Source organism: Cyclopterus lumpus, chromosome 13 (genome assembly GCF_009769545.1).
Source record: "Cyclopterus lumpus isolate fCycLum1 chromosome 13, fCycLum1.pri, whole genome shotgun sequence".
In the NCBI taxonomy this organism is placed as follows: Eukaryota; Metazoa; Chordata; class Actinopteri; order Perciformes; family Cyclopteridae; genus Cyclopterus; species Cyclopterus lumpus.
Genome location: NC_046978.1, coordinates 19713384 through 19739738, shown reverse-complemented (window position 1 = coordinate 19739738; position 26355 = coordinate 19713384). Strand labels below are relative to the sequence as shown.

At 48.5% G+C, this 26355-nt stretch overlaps 1 protein-coding gene across 4 annotated transcripts; it reads right to left on the bottom strand.

The window, feature by feature from the left end:
• LOC117741165 (alpha-2-macroglobulin) lies at positions 1 to 25956 on the bottom strand. Of its 4 annotated transcripts, none has more exons than XM_034547980.1 (36): positions 25805 to 25956; positions 24783 to 24963; positions 24506 to 24662; positions 22496 to 22548; positions 21593 to 21613; positions 20597 to 20765; positions 20415 to 20499; positions 19548 to 19668; positions 19332 to 19446; positions 19130 to 19239; positions 18623 to 18778; positions 18298 to 18534; positions 18061 to 18124; positions 16949 to 17094; positions 16330 to 16479; positions 16043 to 16198; positions 15649 to 15730; positions 15269 to 15404; positions 14153 to 14378; positions 13928 to 14054; positions 10932 to 11053; positions 10793 to 10844; positions 9109 to 9192; positions 8003 to 8179; positions 7265 to 7346; positions 6115 to 6271; positions 3936 to 4010; positions 2631 to 2808; positions 2359 to 2555; positions 2064 to 2279; positions 1560 to 1678; positions 1399 to 1489; positions 1238 to 1306; positions 1057 to 1162; positions 728 to 769; positions 1 to 367 (listed from the first exon to the last, which is right to left on the bottom strand). In XM_034547980.1, the coding sequence occupies exons 1-36, from the start codon at positions 25888 to 25890 to the stop codon at positions 345 to 347; spliced, it is 4368 nt and encodes a 1455-aa protein (XP_034403871.1). In that variant the 5' UTR covers positions 25891 to 25956; the 3' UTR covers positions 1 to 344. The 4 variants fall into 4 exon arrangements, with proteins under 4 accessions (XP_034403871.1, XP_034403873.1, XP_034403872.1 ...); XM_034547982.1 differs by lacking the exon at positions 15269 to 15404 and adding an exon at positions 15451 to 15577 and having other exon boundaries at positions 25805 to 25898; XM_034547981.1 differs by lacking the exons at positions 1 to 367; positions 728 to 769 and having other exon boundaries at positions 991 to 1162; positions 25805 to 25898.
• Between the last annotated feature and the right edge of the window lie 399 nt (positions 25957 to 26355).

The window sequence follows — 26355 nt, the reverse complement described above, 5'->3', positions numbered from 1 at the left end:
TTTCATTTTGTCTGGTAGTGACGTATCAATCTACCTTTTTTTTTTTTTAACTGGTACAGAATTACTCTCCTCGAAGATCCTGTTTCACACACGCGATCAATACTGGACCATACTGTGTTATTGGTTCTCTGTACGTTGAGTTATATGGATTTTGTCAAATCTATTAAACAGAACTGTTAAAAAAATATGGTCTGCTTTTCTTAAACCCAGCGGGTTGTTGGTTCAATACCAACGAGGGAACAAGAAGTTTAAAATGTGGAATTAAACACGTTTTAAAAGGCGACTAAAAACAAAAACAAATGCACATCGAGAAGTTTCTTTCTTCCAACTGAAAGACGAAGATCTCACAGCTCGTTGACGTCGTCGTCTGGAAGGAAAACAGTTATTTACCTTTTAATGTTGGAACGATGCATTTATTGGCTTGTGATGTTTGATAAACAGTTTTGACAATTGGATATTTTACGGCCAGTAGGTGGCGACAAAGGCCAAATACCACAGAAGAAGATTCTTTGTCTTAAAATCAATAGAAGTAAATTATATCTTCATTTATAGATTCATGTCGGTCCATCTTTCCAGGACACTTTCTCGTCTTGTCACATTTTTTAATCTTGAAAAATCTTCACTTTAGTTTTCAAATAATTTTTCGTTTGAATAACCCAAAACACCTGGAACCGTTTACACTTCAGTGGTACCTTGAAGTCCCCAACACGCCATGTTTACTACTCACGCTCTGCACACGGGGAGGTGTAGTCCGTCACGGCCTCCTCGCCTGAAGACAAAAACACACGTCAGGTGAGCAGCAGAGAAAACACAGCCGGCGATGCGTTCATGCTCAACTGGTTCGTTTCAGCTTCAGAGGATATTATCCATTCGACACCAGACTGACAGGAAAGGGGCGTTGCCTTAAGTGCATCGATGAGTGGCGCCGCGGACTCATCGATGCACTTAAGGAAACGCTAAGAGTGCGTTCACGGCTTTTTTCTGGCAGAGCTCCTCAAACTTGGAGGTCGCTCGGCGCCACATCGTCTGCAAAGAGAAGAACGCGGAGGCTCCTACTCGTCTGGTAGTAGTCGTAGACTTTGACCACGGCCGGCTTCAGGTTCCTGACGGGAACGTCCTCCTCCAGGGTCAACAGGTGGACCCGCCCCACGTCCTTCTTCAGCTGCAAAACAAAAATCAATTCACTCTTCACACCTTTGGTGAGTAGTGAGGGTAAGAAGGCGTTTGGGCCTCGCACCTCCTCCATGTAGATGTTGACGAAGCCTTCCTCCACGTCCACGCGCTTCACTGTGCGGTCGAGCTTCAGCTACGAAACATTAGGAAGCACGACAAAGATATTAGTGGTGCAGTCCGGTGGTCTTTATCTAGTGATTGGTTTGGTCGTCTGTCAGAACCGACCAGCTGCAGAGAGATCGGATCCAGAATGTATCCAGAGAGAAGTTTGATGTTGATGATGACCATGTTGGTTTCCTCTCTTCTGCCCTGGTACCTACACACACGGTCACTATCAGTTATATATATATATCATAATATAATATAACATAACAGGCAGACAGTACCTGACCATCACCAGCAGGATGACCTGAGGTCGGCTGACGTTACATTTGGCGATGACGTCAGTGGAGATGTTGAAGGAGGAGAAGTCGGGTGGAGGCGGGACGTTGAAATGCATTGAGATCTATGGAGAGACCATGATTGACACTTATGTCTCACTCCTCGTTAGAGATGTCATTCGGAGTCTAGTCAGGAGACGGGGGCTAACCAATGAGATGATCAATGAGGTGATCAATGACATGATCAATGAGATGATCAATGAGATGATCAATGAGGTGATCAATGACATGATCAATGACATGATCAATGAGATGATCAATAAGTGTTTAAAGCTTTTACAACTTCTTGTGTTGCTGCTCAAGAAAGATTTTGTTTACACACAAGAATAATAAAGAAATGTGGATTAAAAAGAGTCGATCAGAGTATCTGGTGTTCAGTGGAGTTTGAACTGGTGAGCACTAAACCGGGTGTTAGCGTGGTCATCCTGGGTCCGGGTCTGGGGTCGGTACCTGAGCCAGCACGCAGCTCTGGCCCTCGGCCCGGACCGCGTACTCCCCGGGGACCTGGTTCAGGGGCTCCTCCTGGTACAGCAGCCGGTTGCTCTGGTCCACCGAGAACTCTTTGTTCAGGCCGCCCGGCGCCGTCACCGTCACCGCCGTGGCGCCCTCCGCCCTGTAGGTGGCGGCGCCGTACTTGGCCAGAGCCTGGAGGGCCACCACGGTGTCCTGAGGAGCAGAGCGCCGGTTGAAGACTCGGACCCCCGACCTCACTGGCCTCTTGCGGGTTCGTGTGGTCCGTCCCTACCTGCGTGGAGGAGAACCCCCCGTACGGGTTCTGGTTCTGGGCGAGCCAGCGGACGATGCCCGAGGAGTAGTCCAACCCGAAGCCCGGCGTGGGCGGACCGGAGAGCAGAGCCAGCAGCACGTATGAGGTCATCTCCACCGCCAAGGAGTCCAGGGCCTTCCCAGAAGCCCCGGCTCTGCTCCAATGGCGGCTGCCCCCTGCCGGTCAGAAGAGTCCTCCATGAGAAGGTGGACTCAGGAGACCCGTCTCCGTGTTCCACTTCACTTCCTCACCTCGAGCGTCGGACTTGTGATGAAGATGAGTGACGAGCTTGCTCTTCATCTCCGCGTCCCCGGCCAGAGCGAAGGTGTAGGCCAGCAGGGCGGTGCTGTACAGGTGGTCCAGGTGGTCCAGGTGGTCCAGGTGGACCGCTTCCCTCAGGCAGTTCAGGCCCTTCTGCACCACGAGGTCCTGCAGCAGCAAGACCACCACAAGTCCATATAATATATAATATGTAATATATAATAAGTCTGCAGGATTAAGACATGTAGTTTCTGCAACTGAGACGGTTTAAAGCTGAAGATCAATAGATGATTATTATTTTATTTATATAAATAAATACAATAATAATCATCATCTATTGATCTTCAGCTTTAAACCAGGAGGAAGTGACCTTTGACCTCCAAATTCACCGTTCGTCAGGAGTTAGAAAGGAATTATTTGAAGGCGTTCCTGAGATGAAGAACTCAGAAACATAATGAATCAAAAAAATGTTTATTAAATTATTCATGCACTAAAATACTGCAACCTTGAAGTTATAATAAAGAAGAAAGAAATGTGACGAGTCAGCAAATCTACCAGAGTTCAAAAGGTGAATGTGTCAAGCAAGAGGAGGAGGTAGAGGAAGAGGAGGGGGAGGGGGAGGAGGAGGGGGAGGGGGAGGGGGAGGAGGAGGGGGAGGGGGAGGAGGAGGAGGAGGAGGAGGAAGAGGGGGAGGGGGAGGGGGAGGGGGAGGAGGAGGAGGAGGAGGAAGAGGGGGAGGGGGAGGGGGAGGAGGGGAGGAGGAAGAGGGGGAGGGGGAGGAGGGGGAGGGGGAAGAGGGGGAGGGGAGGAGGAGGAGGAGGAGGAGGAAGAGGGGGGGGAGGAGGAGGAGGAGGAGGAGGAGGAGGAAGAAGAGGGGAGGAAGAGGGGGAGGGGGAGGGGGTGGAGGAAGAGGGGGAGGGGGAGGAGGAGGAGGGGGAGGGGGAGGGGGAGGAGGAGGAGGGGAGGAGGAGGGGGAGGAGGAGGAAGAAGAGGGGGAGGAAGAGGGGGAGGAGGGGGAGGAAGAGGGGGAGGAGGAGGAGGAAGAGGGGGAAGAGGAGGAGGAGGAAGAAGAGGGGGAGGAGGAAGAAGAGGGGGAGGAGGAAGAGGAGGAGGAGGAAGAGGGGGAGGAGGAGGAAGAGGAGGAGGAAGAAAAAGGAGAAAAGGAGGAGGAAGAGGGGGAGGAGGAAGGGGAGGAGGAAGAGGGGGAAGAGGAGGAATAGAAGAAGGAGGAAGAAGAAAAAGGAGAAGGAGGAAGAGGAAGAAGAAAGAGAAAGAACAAGCAGCAGAAGACTCACCGTGGCGTTGCCGTGGAGCTCCAGCAGGGCGGCGCTGATGTACGCCGTCAGCGTCACGTCGTCGCTCACGCCTCCCTGAGGAGACAAAGACCGTCGTCACGGCGACGACAAGAAGAAGATCTTCTCTGAGGGAACGTCTCCTCTTTCTCTCTGATGGCTTCAGGTCCAGGACCAGGACACACGGTCCAGGTTCAGGACCAGGACACACGGTCCATGTTCAGGACCAGGACACACGGTCCAGGTCCAGGACCAGGACACACGGTCCAGGTTCAGGACCAGGACACACGGTCCAGGTTCAGGACCAGGACACACGGTCCATGTTCAGGACCAGGACACACGGTCCATGTTCAGGACCAGGACACACGGTCCAGGTTCAGGACCAGGACACACGGACCAGGTTCAGGACCAGGACACACGGTCCAGGTTCAGGACCAGGACACACGGACCAGGTTCAGGACCAGGACACACGGTCCAGGTTCAGGACCAGGACACACGGTCCATGTTCAGGACCAGGACACACGGTCCAGGTTCAGGACCAGGACACACGGTCCAGGTTCAGGACCAGGACACACGGACCAGGTTCAGAACCAGGACCAGCACTTGAAGAGTCTTTACAACCTCTAAACCGGTTGATTTAATTTAACTGAGGAAACGAGCTGAGGGAGGAAGCCTTCTCTCCTTCTCTCCTTCTCTCCTTCTCCCCTTCTCCCCTTCTCCACTTCTCCCCTTCTCCCCTTCTCTCCTTCTCTCCTTCTCCACTTCTCCACTTCTCCACTTCTCCACTTCTCCCCTTCTCTCCTTCTCTCCTTCTCTCCTTCTCCCCTTCTCCCCTTCTCCACTTCTCTCCTTCTCCCCTTCTCTCCTTCTCCCCTTCTCTCCTTCTCCACTTCTCTCCTTCTCTCCTTCTCCCCTTCTCCCCTTCTCCACTTCTCCCCTTCTCTCCTTCTCCCCTTCTCCCCTTCTCCCCTTCTCCACTTCTCCCCTTCTCTCCTTCTCTCCTTCTCCCCTTCTCCCCTTCTCCACTTCTCCCCTTCTCTCCTTCTCCCCTTCTCCCCTTCTCCCCTTCTCCCCTTCTCCCCTTCTCCACTTCTCCCCTTCTCCCCTTCTCTCCTTCTCTCCTTCTCCACTTCTCCACTTCTCTCCTTCTCCCCTTCTCTCCTTCTCTCCTTCTCCCCTTCTCCCCTTCTCCACTTCTCCCCTTCTCCCCTTCTCTCCTTCTCCCCTTCTCTCCTTCTCTCCTTCTCCCCTTCTCTCCTTCTCTCCGCTGGTTCTCTGTTAGCGGTGCCGCTAATGTTACTAGCTCTCCTCCTGTTGGTCTAAACACTGATTGGTTGTTTACAAAGTCACATGATCAGAGAAACATCATGATCTCATGTTCTCCTGACCACATGTTCTCCTCACCACATGTTCTCCTGGTCACATGGTCTACTGACCACATGTTCTCCTGACCACATGTTCTCCTGGTTACATGTTCTCCTGGTCACATGTTCTCCTGACAACATGTTCTCCTGGTCACATGTTCTCCTGACCACATGTTCTCCTGGTCACATGTTCTCCTCACCACATGTTCTCCTGGTCACATGTTCTCCTGACAACATGTTCTCCTGGTCACATGTTCTCCTGACCACATGTTCTCCTGGTTACATGTTCTCCTGACCACATGTTCTCCTGACCACATGTTCTCCTGACCACATGTTCTCCTGGTCACATGTTCTCCTGACCACATGTTCTCCTGGTCACATGTTCTCTTGACCACATGTTCTCCTGGTCACATGTTCTCCTGACCACATGTTCTCCTGGTCACATGTTCTCCTGACCACATGTTCTCCTGACCACATGTTCTCCTGGTCACATGTTCTCCTCACCACATGTTCTCCTGGTCACATGGTCTACTGACCACATGTTCTCCTGACCACATGTTCTCCTGACAACATGTTCTCCTGACAACATGTTCTCCTGACAACATGTTCTGCTGACCACATGTTCTCCTGACCACATGTTCTCCTGACAACATGTTCTCCTGGTCACATGTTCTCCTGGTCACATGTTCTCCTGACCACATGTTCTCCTGACCACATGTTCTCCTCACCACATGTTCTCCTGGTCACATGTTCTCCTCACCACATGTTCTCCTCACCACATGTTCTCCTGACCACATGTTCTCCTGGAGCTTTAGTACCTTCATTCCGTTGTGGAACAGCTTCCCAACAGACTGGATGCAGCCGTCGGGCCGCTGGAGACGGGACAGCCAGCTGCTGGCGGCGGTCATGTGACCCTCGTCCACAAAGATGTACGACCTCGCCCCCCCGAAGGACTTCATCACAAAGGAGGTCAGCCTGGGGGGGGGGGAGGGGGAGGGGGGGAGAGACGACGTCACACACACACACAATGTAACCATGTAAGGTGCATTTAAGGACCTGTTAAATTGTGGTAAAAGAGGTTTAAAAAGCTTCAGTTCATTGATACGTTAAAATCTGCTGATCCATGAGTCTTTAAATAAAGAAAAGCTATATAACACACACACACACACACACACACACACACACACACACACACACACACACACACACACACACACACACACACACACACACACACACACACACACACACACACACACACACACACACACACACACACACACACACACACACACACACACACACACACACACACACACACACACACACACACACACACACACACACACACACACACACACACACACACACACACACACACACACACACACACACACACACACCCCGAGGCTTTGAGCTGTAAGCCCATTAAATGCAAATATTAATATTTTCTGGCAGGCTCACAATAAACTAAATTATTAGGATAGTTGCCGGTGCCAAACAGGACACTGAGAGTGTGTGTGTGTGTGTGTGTGTGTGTGTGTGTGTGTGTGTGTGTGTGTGTGTGCAGCAGCTCTAAATAAATGTTTTCACATGTTCTGAAACCAAATGATGCAACCGCCGTTTCTCAAGAGTTACATAAACGAACATATTCAGAGTGTTATTGGAACTGTCGAGTTTATTGAAGTGGGCGGGATTTCTGCTTTTGGGCTTTTTAATTCAACTAAACTGTATTATTAATATACTTAAATCTATTATTTTAACATAACACTCATTTAAGTGCTTAATATTTAAAATAAATGCCCCTTTAATAAAAAACGTGTGTAAATGGATGAAACATTATTAAAAACTGTATCCCATATTAACTCAAATACGACGCGTGTTGCAGTTACGACTGACGGCCTTTGTTTGCCCCTCAGCAGCGTCTTAAAGGCCACAGAGGTCACAGAGGTCACAGAGGTCACTCACCAGGTGTTCCCCGACTCGTCGTCCTTCCCGAAGGCGCTGTAGGAGCCGTCGTCGTGCTTGTAGGTGAGCTCCCTCTGATATCCTGAAGAACAGAACCGAGACGTCGGAACACGGAGAACCAATTTATGACACGATGAAAAGAAACTTCCCTTTGATCTTTTTCATCTCTCGACCTGAAAACCTTTTTTAATAATGTACCCTTTAAAATAATAAAGCGCCTTCCAAAACCTGTGTGATGGAAAAAGGTTTGAAACCGTCTCGGCTTCAGATTAAAGAACGACGAACGTTTAACGGAATAAAAACTTTCAAATGTTTAGACGGCTTTCAACTTCTTTTTGTTCAGTTATATCTAAAAAATTTTTTATATATATATATATATATATATATATATATATATATATATATATATATATATATATATATATATATATATATATATATATATATATATATATATATATATATATATACACACACATATATATATATATATATATACACACACACACATATATATATATACACACACATATATATATATATATATATATATATATACATATATACATAGCTATAGAGCCTCCATTTCTTTTTCCTACATCAGTAACACTGGATTTATAGATTCCATAGTTTTCCAATTTTCAGTTTTCTGTTTTGATAATTCATGTCATAATAACCAAGTTATTCTGCACTAAAGACGCGTTCTAGGACTCTTATTTTGAAGGATCAAACCCTCACCGCTCTGCAGGAAGCGCGTGGCCCGGTCCCGGATGTCCTGGGTCAGCTGAGCCGTGCTCTTCAGGTAGTCCAGGATGAAGACGTTGGGCGCGAACAGCAGCATGTTCTGCTCCCCGCAGCCGTACGGCATGGCCAGGAGCCGGTCCAGGTTCTTCATGGCCCGGCCCATCAGGTCCCCTACAGGGGGCAGCGGGACGGGAGGTGAGGCAGGGTCTAGTCTCGTCTAGTCCGTCTAGTCCGTCTAGACCGTCTAGTCTAGTCCGTCTAGTCTAGTCCGTCTAATCTAGTCCGTCTAATCTAGTCCGTCTCATCTAATCCGTCTCGACCGTCTCATCTAGTCCGTTTAGACCGTCTCGTCTAGTCCGTCTCGCCTAGTCAGTCTAATCTAGTATGTCTCGTCTAGTCTTGTATCATCTAGTCCGTCTAGTCTAGTACGTCTAGTCTAGTCCGTCTAGTCTAGTACGTCTAGTCTAGTCCGTCTAGTCTAGTACGTCTAGTCTAGTCCGTCTAAATCTAGTCCGTCTCATCTAATCCGTCTCATCTAGTCTGTCTCGACCGTCTCATCTAGTCCGTCTCGTCTAGTCCGTCTAATCTAGTATGTCTCGTCTAGTCTTGTATCATCTAGTCCGTCTAGTCTAGTACGTCTAGTCTAGTCCGTCTAAATCTAGTCCGTCTCATATAGTCCGTCTCATCTAATCCGTCTCATCTAGTCTGTCTCGACCGTCTCGTCTAGTCCTGTCTCGTCTAGTCCTGTCTCGTCTAGTCTTGTCTTGTCTAGTCCGTCTCGTCTAGTCCGTCTCGTCTAGTCCGTCTCGTCTAGTCCGTCTCGTCTAGTCTTGTCTCATCTAGTCCGTCTAGACCGTCTTGTCTAGTCCGTCTCGTCTAGTCCGTCTCATCTAGTCTGTCTCATCTAGTCCGTCTCGCCTAGTCCGTCTAATCTAGTATGTCTCATCTAGTCCGTCTCGTCTAGACCGTCTCGTCTAGACCGTCTCGTCTAGACCGTCTCGTCTAGTCCGTCTCGTCTAGTCCGTCTCGTCTAGTCCGTCTAATCTAGTATGTCTCGTCTAGTCTTGTCTCATCTAGTCCGTCTCGTCTAGTCCACGAACCCAGAACAGAGACGGAGGCCCTGGCCGATCCAGCCACAAAGGTCTCGGGCAGCACCAGGGAGATGTTCTTCTCCACGGGCCCGTCTGGAGACACACAGGGCAACAAATAGCTGATTAGCTTAGCATAAAACCACAGCTGAGCATTTCCTTCTTGAAGCTCACTAATTCTATTTGATTAGATTAATCTACACAAAAGTCAGCGGGGAGGACACGACCAGGCTAGCAGTTTCCACCCGTTTACAGTCTTTAAGCTAAGCTAGGCTAACACCTGTGTTCCCCGTTGTGAGACTTAATTTCAACAATAATGAAGTGACGTTGCAACGAGTCGTCCTTGTTTCCAACGAGTCGTCCTTGTTTCCAACGAGTCGTCCTTGTTTCCAACGAGTCGTCCTTGTTTCCAACGAGTCGTCCTTGTTTCCAACGAGTCGTCGAGTCGTCCTTGTTTCCAACGAGTCGTCCTTGTTTCCAACGAGTCGTCGAGTCGTCCTCGTTTCCAACGAGTCGTCCTCGTTTCCAACGAGTCGTCCTCGTATTCAACGAGTCGTCCTCGTTTCCGACGAGTCGTCCTCGTTTCCGACGAGTCGTCCTCGTTTCCGACGAGTCGTCGAGTCGTCCTCGTTTCCAACGAGTCGTCCTCGTTTCCAACGAGTCATCCTCGTTTCCGACGAGTCGTCGAGTCGTCCTCGTTTCCGACGAGTCGTCCTCGTTTTCGACGAGTCGTCCTCGTTTCCGACGAGTCGTCCTCGTTTTCGACGAGTCGTCCTCGTTTCCGACGAGTCGTCCTCGTTTCCGACGAGTCGTCCTCGTTTCCAACGAGTCGTCGAGTCGTCCTCGTTTCCGACGAGTCGTCCTCGTTTCCAACGAGTCGTCCTCGTTTCCAACGAGTCGTCGAGTCGTCCTCGTTTCGAACGAGTCGTCCTCGTTTCCGACGAGTCGTCCTCGTTTCCGACGAGTCGTCCTCGTTTTCGACGAGTCGTCCTCGTTTCCGACGAGTCGTCCTCGTTTCCGACGAGTCGTCCTCGTTTCCAACGAGTCGTCGAGTCGTCCTCGTTTCCGACGAGTCGTCCTCGTTTCCGACGAGTCGTCCTCGTTTCCGACGAGTCGTCGAGTCGTCCTCGTTTCCGACGAGTCGTCCTCGTTTCCGACGAGTCGTCCTCGTTTCCGACGAGTCGTCCTCGTTTCCGACGAGTCGTCCTCGTTTCCGACGAGTCGTCGAGTCGTCCTCGTTTCCGACGAGTCGTCCTCGTTTCCGACGAGTCGTCCTCGTTTCCGACGAGTCGTCCTCGTTTCCGACGAGTCGTCCTCGTTTTCGACGAGTCGTCCTCGTTTCCGACGAGTCGTCCTCGTTTTCGACGAGTCGTCCTCGTTTCCGACGAGTCGTCCTCGTTTCCGACGAGTCGTCCTCGTTTTCGACGAGTCGTCCTCGTTTCCGACGAGTCGTCCTCGTTTTCAACGTGGCCACCAAACGACGGATGTCGTGTTTTTGTTCCGACATCGTGGAAAATAACTAAAAGCAACGACGTCGACCTCTGACCCCGACAGAGATCTCCAGGCCACAGCCGCTGCTCCTAAAGCCTCAGTTTAAAATGCAGAGGTTCAAATGTCACACCCCGAGGGCCTCGACACACAGGGGTGTGTGTGTGTGTGTGTGTGTGAGAGAGTGTGAGAGTGTGTGTGTGCTCACCTGTGGGACAGAGCAGCGCGTTGTGGCTGACCATCTGTGGCGTTCCTTCAGCCTGAGACAAAGAGAACCAAGTCCTTCAAACAAGTGTGTGTGCGTGTGTGTGTGTGTGTCCTGACCAGCTCAGACTGAACACACTCACCTGCACCAGCAGGGTTCGAACCACCGTGTCGATCCGTCCCACGTCGGGGACGCTGGCCACCTCGTTACCACACAGGGTGTCAGTCCTCAGGGCCTCGGCGCTGACCTTCAGATCCACCTGACCTGTGACACACACACACACACACACACACACACACACACACACACACACACACACACACACACACACACACACACACACACACACACACACACACACACACACACACACACACACACACACACACACACACACACACACACACACACACACACACACACACACACACACACACACACACACACACACACACACACACACACACACACACACACACACACACACACTCACTCGTTATTCTCCATCACCTCCCGTCTGTTTGTCTCCCGTCTCATTCGCCCTCATTACTCCCCATTTGTTCCCTTATTATACTGCTGTACCGCCCCCCCCCCCCCCCCCCCCCCCCCACCCACACACACACACACACACACCCCCCGAGGGAGAAGTTTCTGAGTGTTTCGTCAGAGACGCTACCTGACTTGTTAGTACAAGTGATTGTCAGCATTCCTCAGGGGGGGGGCGGAGTTAAGGGGAGTGAGTTTGACATTCATCACCCCCCCCCCCCTCCCAGCTGTCAGCGCCCCTTAACACAGATTAATAGATTAATTAGCTCGTTGCGTCTCATCTTCGCGTCGGACGGAAACAAACATCCATGTTTTATTTATGAAGACGTGAAGATGTCGTGAATTCCATCAATGTTTTAAATCACATTCATATTAAAGTATTTAATTTAAAAGATATTAAAGAGTATTTAGTTTAAGAGGTTTTAAAGAGTATGTTATGAATGTTCTTCTGGATGTCTGGATGTTATGAATGTTCTTCTGGATGTTCTGAATGTTCCTCTGGATGTTATGAATGTTCCTCTGGATGTTATGAATGTTGATCTGGATGTTCTGAATGTTCCTCTGGATGTTATGAATGTTCTTCTGGATGTCTGGATGTTATGAATGCTCCTCTAGATGTTCTGAATGCTCCTCTGGATGTTATGAATGTTGCTCTGGATGTTCTGAATGTTCCTCTGGATGTTATGAATGCTCTTCTGGATGTTATGAATGTTGCTCTGGATGTTATGAATGTTGCTCTGGATGTCTGGATGTTATGAATGCTCCTCTGGATGTTATGAATGCTCTTCTGGATGTTCTGAATGCTCCTCTGGATGTTATGAATGTTGCTCTGGATGTTATGAATGTTCCTCTGGATGTTATGAATGCTCCTCTGGATGTTATGAATGTTGCTCTGGATGTTATGAATGTTCCTCTGGATGTTCTGAATGTTGCTCTGGATGTTCTGAATGTTCTTCTGGATGTTATGAATGTTGCTCTGGATGTTATGAATGTTCCTCTGGATGTTATGAATGCTCTTCTGGATGTTATGAATGTCCCTCTGGATGTTATGAATGTTGCTCTGGATGTTATGAATGTTGCTCTGGATGTCTGGATGTTATGAATGCTCCTCTGGATGTTATGAATGCTCTTCTGGATGTTCTGAATGCTCCTCTGGATGTTATGAATGTTGCTCTGGATGTTATGAATGTTCCTCTGGATGTTATGAATGTTGCTCTGGATGTTCTGAATGTTCTTCTGGATGTTATGAATGTTGCTCTGGATGTTATGAATGTTCCTCTGGATGTTATGAATGTTCCTCTGGATGTTATGAATGTTCCTCTGGATGTTCTTCTGGATGTTATGAATGTTGCTCTGGATGTTATGAATGTTCCTCTGGATGTTATGAATGTTCCTCTGGATGTTATGAATGCTCTTCTGGATGTTATGAATGTTCCTCTGGATGTTATGAATGTTCCTCTAGATGTTATGAATGTTCCTCTGGATGTTATGAATACTGCTCCTCTGGATGTTATGAATGCTCCTCTGGATGTTATGAATGTTCCTCTGGATGTTCTGAATGTTCCTCTGGATGTTATGAATGTTCCTCTGGATGTTATGAATGTCCCTCTGGATGTTGTGAATGCTCCTCTGGATGTTCTGAATGTTCCTCTGGATGTTATGAATGTTCCTCTGGATGTCCCTCTGGATGTTCTGAATGTTCCTCTGGATGTTCTGAATGTTCCTCTGGATGTTATGAATGCTCCTCTGGATGTTATGAATGTTCCTCTAGATGTTATGAATGTTCCTCTGAATGTTCCTCTGGATGTTATGAATGCTCCTCTGGATGTTATGAATGTTCCTCTAGATGTTATTAATGTCCCTCTGGATGTTCTGAATGTTCCTCTGGATGTTATGAATGTTCCTCTGGATGTTATGAATGTTCCTCTGGATGTTATGAATGCTCTTCTGGATGTTATGAATGTTCCTCTGGATGTTATGAATGCTCCTCTGGATGTTATGAATGTTACTCTGGATGTTATGAATGCTCCTCTGGATGTTATGAATGCTCCTCTATATGTTATGAATGCTCCTCTGGATGTTATGAATGCTCCTCTAGATGTTATGAATGCTCCTCTAGATGTTATGAATGTTCCTCTGGATGTTATGAATGTCCCTCTGGATGTTATGAATGCTCCTCTGGATGTTATGAATGTTACTCTGGATGTTATGAATGCTCCTCTGGATGTTATGAATGTTCCTCTGGATGTTATGAATGCTCCTCTAGATGTTATGAATGCTCCTCTGGATGTTATGAATGCTCCTCTGGATGTTATGAATGCTCCTCTGGATGTTATGAATGCTCCTCTAGATGTTATGAATGCTCCTCTAGATGTTATGATGCTCCTCTAGATGTTATGAATGTCCCTCTGGATGTTATGAATGCTCCTCTAGATGTTATGAATGCTCCTCTAGATGTTATGATGCTCCTCTAGATGTTATGAATGTCCCTCTGGATGTTATGAATGCTCCTCTAGATGTTATGAATGCTCCTCTAGATGTTATGAATGCTCCTCTGGATGTTATGAATGCTCCTCTGGATGTTATGAATACCCAGCGTGGTGGGGGTCAGGATCCAGGAGAAGGTCCGGCGGTCCTCTCCACACACACACACACTGTAACGGCAGCCGGCGCAGGCCCTGAAGTCGTAGCGGTCGGACTCGGCCAGCGTGACGTTCACCTGCAGACCAACCGATGAAAACATAAATATATGAAACGTGCTCGTTCGACGACGGTTACCGTGGTAACCGCCGGCTAAAGAGCACCGTCGGTGTTTACCAAGATGCACTTGGAGAGGTAGTTGAAGACGGTGGCCTTCAGGGTGAACGCCTCCCCGCGGATGACGGAGTAGGGCAACGTGAGGCTGATGAAGAACGGCTGGAAGGCCGTCAGCCCGATGCTGGGCGCCACGCCGAAGCCCAGCGAGGAGACGCAGAACGCTCCGGCGGCCCATTTGGTGACGGTGTCGGGGAGCGTCTTCTCCACGTCCACCGACCCGCTGGCTCTGTGGGAGCCGAGAGTCACGTGACCAGAACACAGGTTTCATTAGCACGGAAAATATCGTGAACATATTGCCTTAGTAACAACCTGTGTAGACAACTGTCAATCACCTTGTAGCCCCGCCCCTAGAGCATACCCTGCTTTATGGTCTGTCTGACTCTAAATGACCATAATTTACTAAATGAACATCACGCTGTATTGAAGAAGACTTGAAACTAGAGATTGAGACCAAAAACTAATGTTTACAATGTTTACTGAGGGAATACATCAAGAGAAGTAGAGTCATTTATATAGACTTCTATACAACCAGAGGAGTCGCCCCCTGGTGGTCAGGAGAGAGAATGCAGCTTTAACACATGAAGCATAGACTTCTATACAACCAGAGGAGTCACCCCCTGGTGGTCAGGAGAGAGAATGCAGCTTTAACACATGAAGCATAGACTTCTATACAACCAGAGGAGTCGCCCCCTGGTGGTCAGGAGAGAGAATGCAGCTTTAACACATGAAGCATAGACTTCTATACAACCAGAGGAGTCACCCCCTGGTGGTCAGGAGAGAGAATGCAGCTTTAACACATGAAGCATAGACTTCTATACAACCAGAGGAGTCGCCCCCTGGTGGTCAGGAGAGAGAATGCAGCTTTAACACATGAAGCATAGACTTCTATACAACCAGAGGAGTCGCCCCCTGGTGGTCAGGAGAGAGAATGCAGCTTTAACACATGAAGCATAGACTTCTATACAACCAGAGGAGTCTCGGCAGAACCGAAGGTTGCTGCTTGGTTGTATAGAAGTCAGAGAAAACGACACTACTTTCCTTCAGTAAACATTGTGAAGATGCCCAAATGTTTGATAATCCTAATAAACGTATAACGAGTGCATCCTTGATTATTACCCAACAGGAACTAGGTCCCAGATCCAGGTCTCAGGGAAGAAGGTCCTGACCGTCTCCTTCTTCTCCTCTTTAAGTCTCGGCAGACCACCTGACATTGGATTCATGTGGGCCATGGAGACCGGAGAGTCTACGACATCTAGGAAGAATATGAATAAAAAGTCTGATTACACAACTAAACTTACCCGACGGACACCAGCTCCCAGATCCAGGTCTCGGGGAAGTATGTTCTAATAGTCTCCTCTGTGTCTCCAGCCTCTGCTTCAACAATCGCAGACTCCGTCTCGTCGGACTCCATAAGAGCCTCGGCCTCTGCATCAGGTTCTTAAAGTTACATCATAGGGTCAACACGAATGGTGCAATGGGAAGACCATAAGACTTACCGTCATAGTAATAACCGAACATTTCATAGCATTTGCGAGGTCCTTTCACATCGGAGTTGGTCAAAAGTTTAATTCCTATTGACTGGAAGAAAGAGAAAAAAACAAGTTAGAGAAGCCATCTATATGAAGGAATATGATAAACGTCAACACATGTTATACCATGTATCTATCTATCTATCTATCTATCTATCTATCTATCTATATATATATATATATATATATATATATATATACACAAATTAAAAAAATGGATAACTAAATATATATAAAAATAAATAATAAATAAATAATATATATATATAAATATAAATATATATAAAAATAAATAAATATATATTTTTATTTATTTATATATATATCAAAGTGTATACATATATATATCAAAGTGTTCTACTTTAAAGACGGTGTAGACGTCATTCTTCGGTTCAGGCTTCATGAAATAGTCCAAGAGTTGCTCTTGAAGCCCGAAGTCCAGGCAGGGATACGGCTCGTAGTCCTCAACGTCAGGAGAGTATCCAGACAGCTTCTGTAGAGGCAGACGGCTGTACACCTGCAACACACACACACACACACACACACACACACACACACACTCAGTAGAGAGCAGGTACATACGACCACGTTCTTAATGAGAATCATGCATTTCATAATAGTTCTTAATATTTGTTCCCTTCTGAGCACCTGGTCCACGCTGAGCTCCCCGTCCGGCTGCAGCAGCAGGACGCTCTGGTCCACGGCCCGGACGGAGCACAGGGAGCCCGGCTGGGCCTGCAGGCGGAGCGTGGTCCTCTCCGCCGGGAGCTCCTGCAGGGAGGAGAACCTCAGGACCACCTGCTCCCAGGAGACCGAGGAGGAGGAGCCGTCGGGCTGCGTTAGCAGGACTCACGGTTCAAATATTACTTCTAGATCCATAATTATTGATCACTGATGATCCATATCAACAGATCCATTTCTTGTTTGATTACAGCAGCTCGTCTCCAAGGATCGACCTACAAATCATTTCAACGCTCTGAAGCCGGTAAACCATGAAAAATACTAAATGTTGTACTTTTACTTTGTTATAGGAATTTATAGTGGTTTTCTTTCTTCATAAAAACACACAATTCAAAATGTTAATGAAATAAAATATATTATTTTATAGCCGTTCTTGGTGTTAATGAAGTATAATAATGAGCTCAAAGCTGTGAGGAAGTTAAACAGCTCATAATTCATCTCTAATATCTAATTAATATTCATGTGAAAACATCTGGATTGATTATAGTTCATCACCAACACGACATTTAACTACATTACATGGCACCTTGTTATTTAGGCAGAGCTGCACGGGGAAGTCCTGACTGTCGGCCACGACGGCTCCGCTGGGCATCACGGTGTAAACCACCAGCTGGGCGACCGGAGCCAGGTCTGAAACCCGGGGCAGCGAAACGGAGAACTGCCCTTGGTTGACTGAAGCGTGGAACACAGAAGCAGAGGAACGTGTTGGGAAACTATGAAAATATATAAAACACAAATAATATACGATGGTGGTCAGGAGAGAGAATGCAGCTTTAACACGTGAAGCATAGACTTCTATACAACCAGAGGAGTCGCCCCCTGGTGGTCAGGAGAGAGAATGCAGCTTTAACACGTGAAGCATAGACTTCTATACAACCAGAGGAGTCGCCCCCTGGTGGTCAGCAGAGAGAATGCAGCTTTAACACATGAAGCATAGACTTCTATACAACCAGAGGAGTCGCCCCCTGGTGGTCAGGCAGAGAGAATGCAGCTTTAACACGTGAAGCATAGACTTCTATACAACCAGAGGAGTCGCCCCCTGGTGGTCAGGAGAGAGAATGCAGCTTTAACACGTGAAGCATAGACTTCTATACAACCAGAGGAGTCGCCCCCTGGTGGTCAGCAGAGAGAATGCAGCTTTAACACATGAAGCATAGACTTCTATACAACCAGAGGAGTCGCCCCCTGGTGGTCAGGAGAGAGAATGCAGCTTTAACACGTGAAGCATAGACTTCTATACAACCAGAGGAGTCGCCCCCTGGTGGTCAGCAGAGAGAATGCAGCTTTAACACATGAAGCATAGACTTCTATACAACCAGAGGAGTCGCCCCCTGGTGGTCAAGAGAGAGAAAGCAGCTTTAACACATGAAGCATAGACTTCTATACAACCAGAGGAGTCGCCCCCTGGTGGTCAGGAGAGAGAAAGCAGCTTTAACACATGAAGCATAGACTTCTATACAACCAGAGGAGTCGCCCCCTGGTGGACATTAGAGAGAATGCAGCTTTAACACATGAAGCATAGACTTCTATACAACCAGAGGAGTCGCCCCCTGGTGGTCTCATTTGCTAATAAGGGAAATGCAGTCCATGACCAGACTAATCCTTTCAGATGGCAGTTTAAATAACATTAGTTTATACCAGTTCCTGCTTTAACAGCCACTGGGACACGACCGTGCTGCACAATTCCACCTCTGGACATCACCTACAGAGGAACATAACACCGGCATCACAAAGAATTCTGGAATGCACTCGGTGTACATGAATAGATGCAATAAGTGGTTTAATTACCGTTCAACTAGACGTTAGCGTAATGAAGGCATCCCGTGTGATCGAAGGCTTTTTAAAACATGATAGAAAGTGTGACCGAAGTCCTACCAGGTAAAAGACGTCGACGGCTTCCTGTTCCTTCTTTAGCTCCTCCCCCTGGATGATGTACCGAGCGCGCACCGTCGCATCTTCATCGCAGGCGAGCTTCCCTCTCACCTGCATGAGCTTCAGGAAACTGTTGCTCTTGGAGTAAATTGGAGCGACCTGGATGTCGGCCGACTTGTACTCCGGTCGGCGCTCGTTGCCCAAATACCGCCTGGGCTCCTCCGTCTTTCTAGAACTCGCCTGTTGACGCAACACCCACAGGTCAAAACGTCACATTTCACATCCCAACAAACCCACATTAAAACCACTCCTCATAGCCGACACCGACCTTGATGATCACGGTGTCCTTCCAGAGGGCGGTGTCCAGAGAAAAGGAAGCCATGCCTCCCGCGTCTGTGATGACCGTTGTGTTCAAGGTCCTATCGTAAAACAGATACACCGCCTCGTTGGCGACGGCTTCGTTGTCTGCGCCGATCAACTTGACCTGCAAACGAGTCAGAAACCAGAAGCTAAGACGAAAACCAGTTCATCGTTTGCTCAACATGCGAATGACTTAACAACCTTTCTCCGGCATTTCCAGTGGGAATGAAAACACTACCTTTGCGGTGCTGGGTTACTAAAGGCGTCAGCGAAAACACAGAGTCATCCTCTGGGGAAGCTGAATATCATCACCGTAGTTCATTATTTCAATAGGGCCCCCTTAGAATGCTGCACCGCTAACTGGGAGTTTAGAACCAGTTCACTTTCTGCAGCGCTAAAACTCTCCTCTGGGGACCATGAACGTCCGTACACATATTGTATGAAAGCGTGCTACGACTTCAATGAGACGGATTACCTTCCCCTCCAACGGGATGCCAGGCTTGTAGGCTGCAGGTACGTCCTCAAAGGTCACCGTTCGCACGCTAACGCTGAAGCCGGTCTGCGCGGCGCCTTTGAGAATGACCCCTGGATGGCGGCAAACACACGGAGCATCAGGAACCCGGCGGCCATTACTCGGCGATCCGGTCAAACCCTGGAAGTGTGTTCGGCGGACCCACCTGTGCCGTACTCCTCCAGTTCTGCGGCCACCTCAAAGGTGTCCTTGTACATGGTCTTGTTGAGGGAAAACGCGTCCAGGTTCACGGTTTGTGTGGCGCAACCACTTTTATCCGTCTGGGAGATAATAACACGAGACAATTAAAAAAGGTTTGTGAAAGGAAACTGCTCCTCCAGCGAGTCAGGGGTTCATATAATAAGACATCTGGAGTACTCGCCGTCATTTCATACGTCCGGCACGCGTCCTTTCCTTGGAGTGATGAATACCAGCGGTACCGACTGGTTCTCCTACAGAACTCCACCTTGGCTGAACCCACAACGGGTTTCCCATAAGTGTATCTGCAGGGTGAAAAAAATCAGAAATTTAAATTTGAGCATTTCATGTTAATATCGTCCCGTGGAAGTGCGGTATTCACAATATCCATCATTAATTATTAAACTCGGAAAGTAGGCCGACCCCCACCAACCCAGACCTCAAACTCCATGATGGCCGCTCTGTGCATCAACAACAGTTTGGGGTAATATCGAAGACTTTATAGAACAAGTGGACGTAGTCATTGTGACGACATCTTGGATCACGGCCGTCGCCATCTTGGATTTTGCAACCGGTGAACAGGAAGTGACCATATCTGGACTGAGCAGGAGCGACGTAGAGAAGTGATTGACAGGTCACTGGTCTCTGGTGTCGACCTGTCAATCACTTTGTAGCCCCGCCCTAAAGCATACCCGACTTCATGGTCTGTTTGCTCCACCGGTTAGCTAACGTTTTCAGTTGTTATTTTATTACTTGAACTTTATTACTTATTTTGTATATTGTTTGTTATTGTTGTTGTTCTCTGCTGTTGTCTGGCTCAGGGCTAACAATGACAACAAAAAGCTCTTTATCTTATCTTATTGCGGTTAGCACCGTCAGCTGCTAGCCTCCGGCTCAGCTGTCACCATGTTGAGAGCCATGTGGAGGCAATAGATATGTTCTCAATTTCACTTTTGACATTTTTAAGAATATAGAAAAAGAGCCGCAGTATCATCACGGTTCATATTTAACTTCCTAAACTTCATCCTCGTGTTTAATTGTTGAAACTCACTTTCCACAAATCTTCAGCGTCGCCTCTTTGTCCAGGATGGTGATCACGCTGGGGAGATGAACCTTTACTTCAAACTTTGGCAAAACTAAAAAAACAAAAAAAAAATTGGAAAACAAAAAAGAAACACGTTATTTTTGGTAATTTATGAATATAATCTTTTATGCATGCGACTGCCGCCGAACCGTATTCCTTGATGTCGAAGCTGCGGGCCGCCTGCTCTCCTTGGTCCGTCGTGGCCGTGATGGTGTAGCTTCCTTGAGCCGCCTCGGGGATCACGGGGTGGGAGAGGTCCAGGATCCCGCCGGCGACGCTCTTGTCCGACCACTGGGCGATGCGGTTCGAGTCGGGGTCCTAGAGACAGACACAAGATGGCCGCCGATAGCCAGCTGACGCGACTGGATTTCTACGATATAATACAATTATGGAGCTTCCAGTCCCCGGATTGCATGGTTTTGATGCCTTGTACTTTTATGGTACAACCACTAGAGGTCGCCAAAGTCAAAAGGTACTAAAATCCTGAACATTGGGGCTTCAAATTGAATTATATAATTGGCACACAATGTGCATGTGACCTCTGCTGCAGTCAAAGATTTTATGTGTGTGTTAATCTTTAAAAACAGTGAAACCAGAAAATATCTTCATTAATAAACCTGTTAAATGCCAAACCTGTAGTCAAAAGCATGAACCACTCATTTTTAAGAATATTAGGGAACATATACGCAGCCATTTATCCAGATGTTATTTGAGATGATGAAGTCGTCATTTATAAACGGAGTTGAACTGTTCTACGATGACTAATCCAGACGTCCCTGAACGCTGTGATCACACCTCTAAACTATACGCCCTCAATTATTATGGAACCTGAAACACAGACGTGAGTCAGAACTTTTGAACTTCCTGTGTCTGATATATAAAACAGGTCAGTGAACGCCCCTCTGGTAAAGAGCGTTAAAGGAGACGACTAAGGACACTAGCCCTCTTTTAGTGGAGGAGACGTAAAAGGTTCCTAACATGAAGTCATGAACGTTTGTTTATTTTCTGTAATAATGACTGACTTCCTGTTGGAGGACAGAAACACATCATCGCTGCAGCTTTCGGGCTAATACGGAACAGTTGGCAGGAGAGGAGCCATGCAGATGATATACAGATACAGATGATAATAACAATAATAACCTTACCTGGAGCTCCACCAATTTATACTGAAAAAGAAAAAAAACAATTGTGCACAAGTTAATAAGCTTTAAAAAGGTATTTGCGCAATATATACAAGCATAAACTCCACATATTTTAAATACACAGAAGAACTGTAAAGTTGGAAATACCCCTCATGTTGTGAACAGCAGCAGACTTCTGTCCTAAAGGATAACTTCTGTATTTGTCAACCCTAAAGATGGAATGTAATGTTCAGAGAAACCCAGACTTCTAGAGAGACTTAATGTGACACAACAAACAAAAAAAAGGGGCGACTCCTCTGGTTGTATAGAAGTCTATGCTTCATGTGTTAAAGTTGCATTCTCTCTCCTGACCACCAGGGGGCGACTCCTCTGGTTGTATAGAAGTCTATGCTTCATGTGTTAAAGCTGCATTCTCTCTCCTGACCACCAGGGGGCGACTCCTCTGGTTGTATAGAAGTCTGTGCTTCATGTGTTAAAGCTGCATTCTCTCTCCTGACCACCAGGGGCCGACTCAGTCTATATGAATGACTCTACTTCTCTTAATTTATTCCTCGTCCTACGACACGTTTGAATTAATTCTCGTGTCGTGTTTTCAGCCCCGAGTCGCGTATTGATTCAGATGTTTGGGTCAGACACGGCGTTTGCCAAATGAACCCGACAGCGTGTTTATCACACGACTCCACGCGGCGCCGCACGCCCACGCCGTCTTCTACATCAACAAACAGCCTCCTGTCACCGCCCACTCCCATGAGCAGAAATAGACCTCGCTCCTCAGCCACTGACGGCTCGGAGAGAGAAATCACACCACACTGCAAACTTCACTGCTTGGAAATATTACACACACACATACTGTAAATATCATATATATAAATAAATAAATCATATATATATATAAATCAAACTCACCACTCGATCAACAGGGATGAAGTTAGTGTCCATGGAGACGATTCGGAACTTGACTTTAAAGAAAAAAGAAAAGAATAAATGTATTCTCTGAATATAAAAAGCAAACAATCAGGAAAGCAAACGGAGAATATGTTTAAATAAAACTGAGGGACATCAGATGGCACAAAATACATTTAAAATAAAAGACTACTAGATACTACATTACCCACAATGCTCCTCGACCCTCTGTGCCTTTGTTCTACAGGCTCTCTGTGAAAGAACCCCCCCCCCCTCCCCTCCCCTCCCTCACTACGATCACTTCCTCAGAAGAGACGGGATATCCCCCCCACCGGGGTACTTTACCCCCCGATTAATACTAAATTAAATATTTGATGAATAAATAATGTAACAGTTTTTGCTTTCATGTGTTATTATGTTCCATCTTTAATCCTAAATGTTTATTTCAGGCTGAACACAAACACGCGCCGGCCTCTTTGTTTACCTCGTTTTTATACGTCTCCACTGGTTACCCCGTGGTTAACGTCACGTTGCTATGAATTGTGGGTAATTCCCGTGGGCAAAGTGTGCAGAGATGCAAGACTTTTGGAAAGTTTTCACCAACGGTTTTAAAATGTCAGAAAGTGACTGAAACACCGGACAGGAGCTGGACCCTGGTGGACTCTGGGGGGGCGTCAGAGTCCGTGAGGGAGGAGTTTGGGATCGGGCCGACGAGTCGCCCCCGCGTTACCTTGACTTCTCCCTCTCGCCCCCACAGAGGATCGATCTTCTTGATGAATTGTAGAAGCAAAAAGCACCGTTTGTTTTCTTCTCTGGTGCAGAAGAATCCAATAAGCAGCTCTCATCCTTCAAAATGTTCCATTTAAAAAAACACACTCACGCACGGCCTCGTGCACGCACGGCCTCGTGCACGCACGGCCTCGTGCACGCACGGCCTCGTGCACCCACGGCCTCGTGCACCCACGGCCTCGTGCACGCACGGCCTCGTGCACCCACGGCCTCGTGCACGCACGGCCTCGTGCACCCACGGCCTCGTGCACCCACGGCCTCGTGCACCCACGGCCTCGTGCACCCACGGCCTCGTGCACGCACGGCCTCGTGCACCCACGGCCTCGTGCACGCACGGCCTCGTGCACGCACGGCCTCGTGCACGCACGGCCTCGTGCACCCACGGCCTCGTGCACGCACGGCCTCGTGCACCCACGGCCTCGTGCACCCACGGCCTCGTGCACCCACGGCCTCGTGCACGCACGGCCTCGTGCACCCACGGCCTCGTGCACGCACGGCCTCGTGCACGCACGGCCTCGTGCACGCACGGCCTCGTGCACCCACGGCCTCGTGCACGCACGGCCTCGTGCACGCACGGCCTCGTGCACCCACGGCCTCGTGCACCCACGGCCTCGTGCACCCACGGCCTCGTGCACGCACGGCCTCGTGCACGCACGGCCTCGTGCACCCACGGCCTCGTGCACGCACGGCCTCGTGCACGCACGGCCTCGTGCACCCACGGCCTCGTGCACCCACGGCCTCGTGCACCCACGGCCTCGTGCACGCACGGCCTCGTGCACGCACGGCCTCGTGCACCCACTCACACAGCGCATGTGAAGCAGTGAGCATTCGCCTGGAGAGACTTTATGATTTTGACGAGTTGTTTGAGAGTTTGCAGACGATGGTGTAGTTTAACTTCCAGTTAAAAACCTTCATTCATATTTCAATGCAAAAAGTCTGTTTTGAGATTGAAGTATTCTTAAAAATGAAGAACAAACACAAACTACATCTGTCAAAAGAGCTGCGAGCTGTTAATTGTGATGGGATGAAGTGTTTCTGTACATTTCCCACTGAGCCGCGGAGGAACCGCCTCATTCCTCCGTGAGCTGCATCCAGACGGCGTTATGCAGATATATATCGGAACGTAGAACGAGAAATGTGCAAATGTGGCTGAATTATTAAGCGGCGCGGCGGCGAGCAGCAGGAAGCCCCTTCAAAGACCCTCCGAGGCGGCCTCACACTCACCCGTCTGCCCGGGCTTGTAGACCGGCTTGTCGGTCTGGATGACGTGGATGAAAGCCGGCGGCACGACGAGGATTTTGGTCTTCTTGCTCACGGAGGCGTTCGCACCCCGGATGGTGACGTTGACGGTCGCCACGGTTTGGGACCGCACGGCGGGGGCCTGCAGGAAGAAAACCAACGAACAGAACGTCCGTCAGGACAGGAAGCGACGCCTTTAACCACGGAAACAAATACATTCAAGCAAGAAGTGCACGTGAGCCGTGCGCTCACGCAGTCGGACCTGGAAGGTGACGCAGCGGTAGAAGTCCTCGCTGACTTCCTGCTCCAGGACGGCGGTTGTGTCGGAGCCCATCTGGAGGGCGACGGTCAGGGCGAGGGGCTCCGTGGGGCCGTGGACCTGAGCGCACAGGGTCTCCTGGTGGCCTCCTCGCACCCGGGAGCTCACGGTCACCGCGAAGATACTGGGGGGGGGCAAAAATAAAAAGGTATTTCTAGAGATATTACGATTAGTTGTTGTTGTTGTGTATTTTAGACAAACAGCTAGCTAGCCAGGGACCCAGTTAGAAACGAGCTGGTGACCAAAACACGTCGGTGGAGACCAAACACGGAGCAAAAAGACGATGGACTTAAATTCATCAAATGTCCAGAAACGTAGAAATATAATAATATTACTCACAAAACGAGTACTTTTACTTTTGAGTTATTTAAAAATGTGCCGTTATTTTAACGGGTTTTCCATGTAAACGGTGCTAAAGGTCACGTTTAATTGAGCTTTGGTTGCTGCTGCTGAGAATACTGATGCAGCTTTTTGAGGAGTGGACGTTGCGCAATGTTGACACAAAAACTATGAGAGGAGTTTAAATAAACGCACACGCACACACACGCACACACGCACACACGCACACACGCACACACGCACACACGCAGGTTTAGAAACAGTGTTTTAGATGTTTGGTAGCTGGTGCCATCAATCAAACGGTTAAGTAGGAGCAGATGGACGCACGCTGGACGCACGCACGACGCACGCACGACGCACGCACCTCTCTACAGATTGCATACCAGTATCTTAGGCCTGGCCTCTCTGCTTATGGTTCATAGTGATACCAAACATCCCGACATGAACACATTAAACTGTGGACTTCATCACGTGCAGCTGCGTCTCCTGCAAAAACACCGGAGACGCGCACGCGCGCGCGCGCACTTGGCGTCTCCTGGCGTGACGCACACAGCAAACTTTTTGTTGTTGTTGTTTTTTTGTTTGCAGAAAAGCACGCAGAAGTTCTATTGTTGTTGATTACTCACGTGTCATTGATCTGGGCCGCTCGAGCCGCGTGCACGAGCGCCGAAGCGACGATGAGCGCGAGCGCTCGGAGGACAGGCGGTGCCATGTCTGCGGGGAACAGGCGCTGCTATGCGGGCAACTGGAGCCCGGCGGTGGGCGTCACTTCCAGCCTGGGGCGGGGGGCGGGGGGCGGGGGGAGGGGGGGCTTTGCAGCCTCCTCCCTTTCCCAAAAGAGTTCACTTCCGGAAGCTGAAGCACTGATCCTGCTGCCAGGAGGTGATCCCTCTGTGCAGCAAGAGGGTCAAAGGTCACGGTGCTATGTTCAGTTTGTCAACATAATATATTTGTTTTAAAACTGCTTCAGTAACTAAATGAAATGTTTGATCAATAAATCTGTGTAAATGTGTTTTTTTTTATGTTCCATCATTATTTTTAACATATTCCAGGCGTGTGCCGTTCTCTCTGTTTACCTTGTTTTTATTCCCCTGGTAACTCTTTAAGTCACAGTGCTATGAATTGTGGGTAATTCCCCTGGGAATGTGGGACATAAAGGCCACTCATGTGGTTTAGT

Coding starts and splice junctions, on each gene's coding strand:
- LOC117741165 (XM_034547980.1), bottom strand. CDS start 25,890: ATGGCACCGCCTGTCCTCCGAGCGCTCGCGCTCATCGTCGCTTCGGCG. Junction 16,480..16,948: donor AGCTCTGCCTAAATAACAAG/GTGCCATGTAAT, acceptor TCCTGGGAGCAG/GTGGTCCTGAGGTTCTCCTC. Junction 8,180..9,108: donor GGCCTCCGTCTCTGTTCTGG/GTTCGTGGACTA, acceptor TGCCCCCTGTAG/GGGACCTGATGGGCCGGGCC.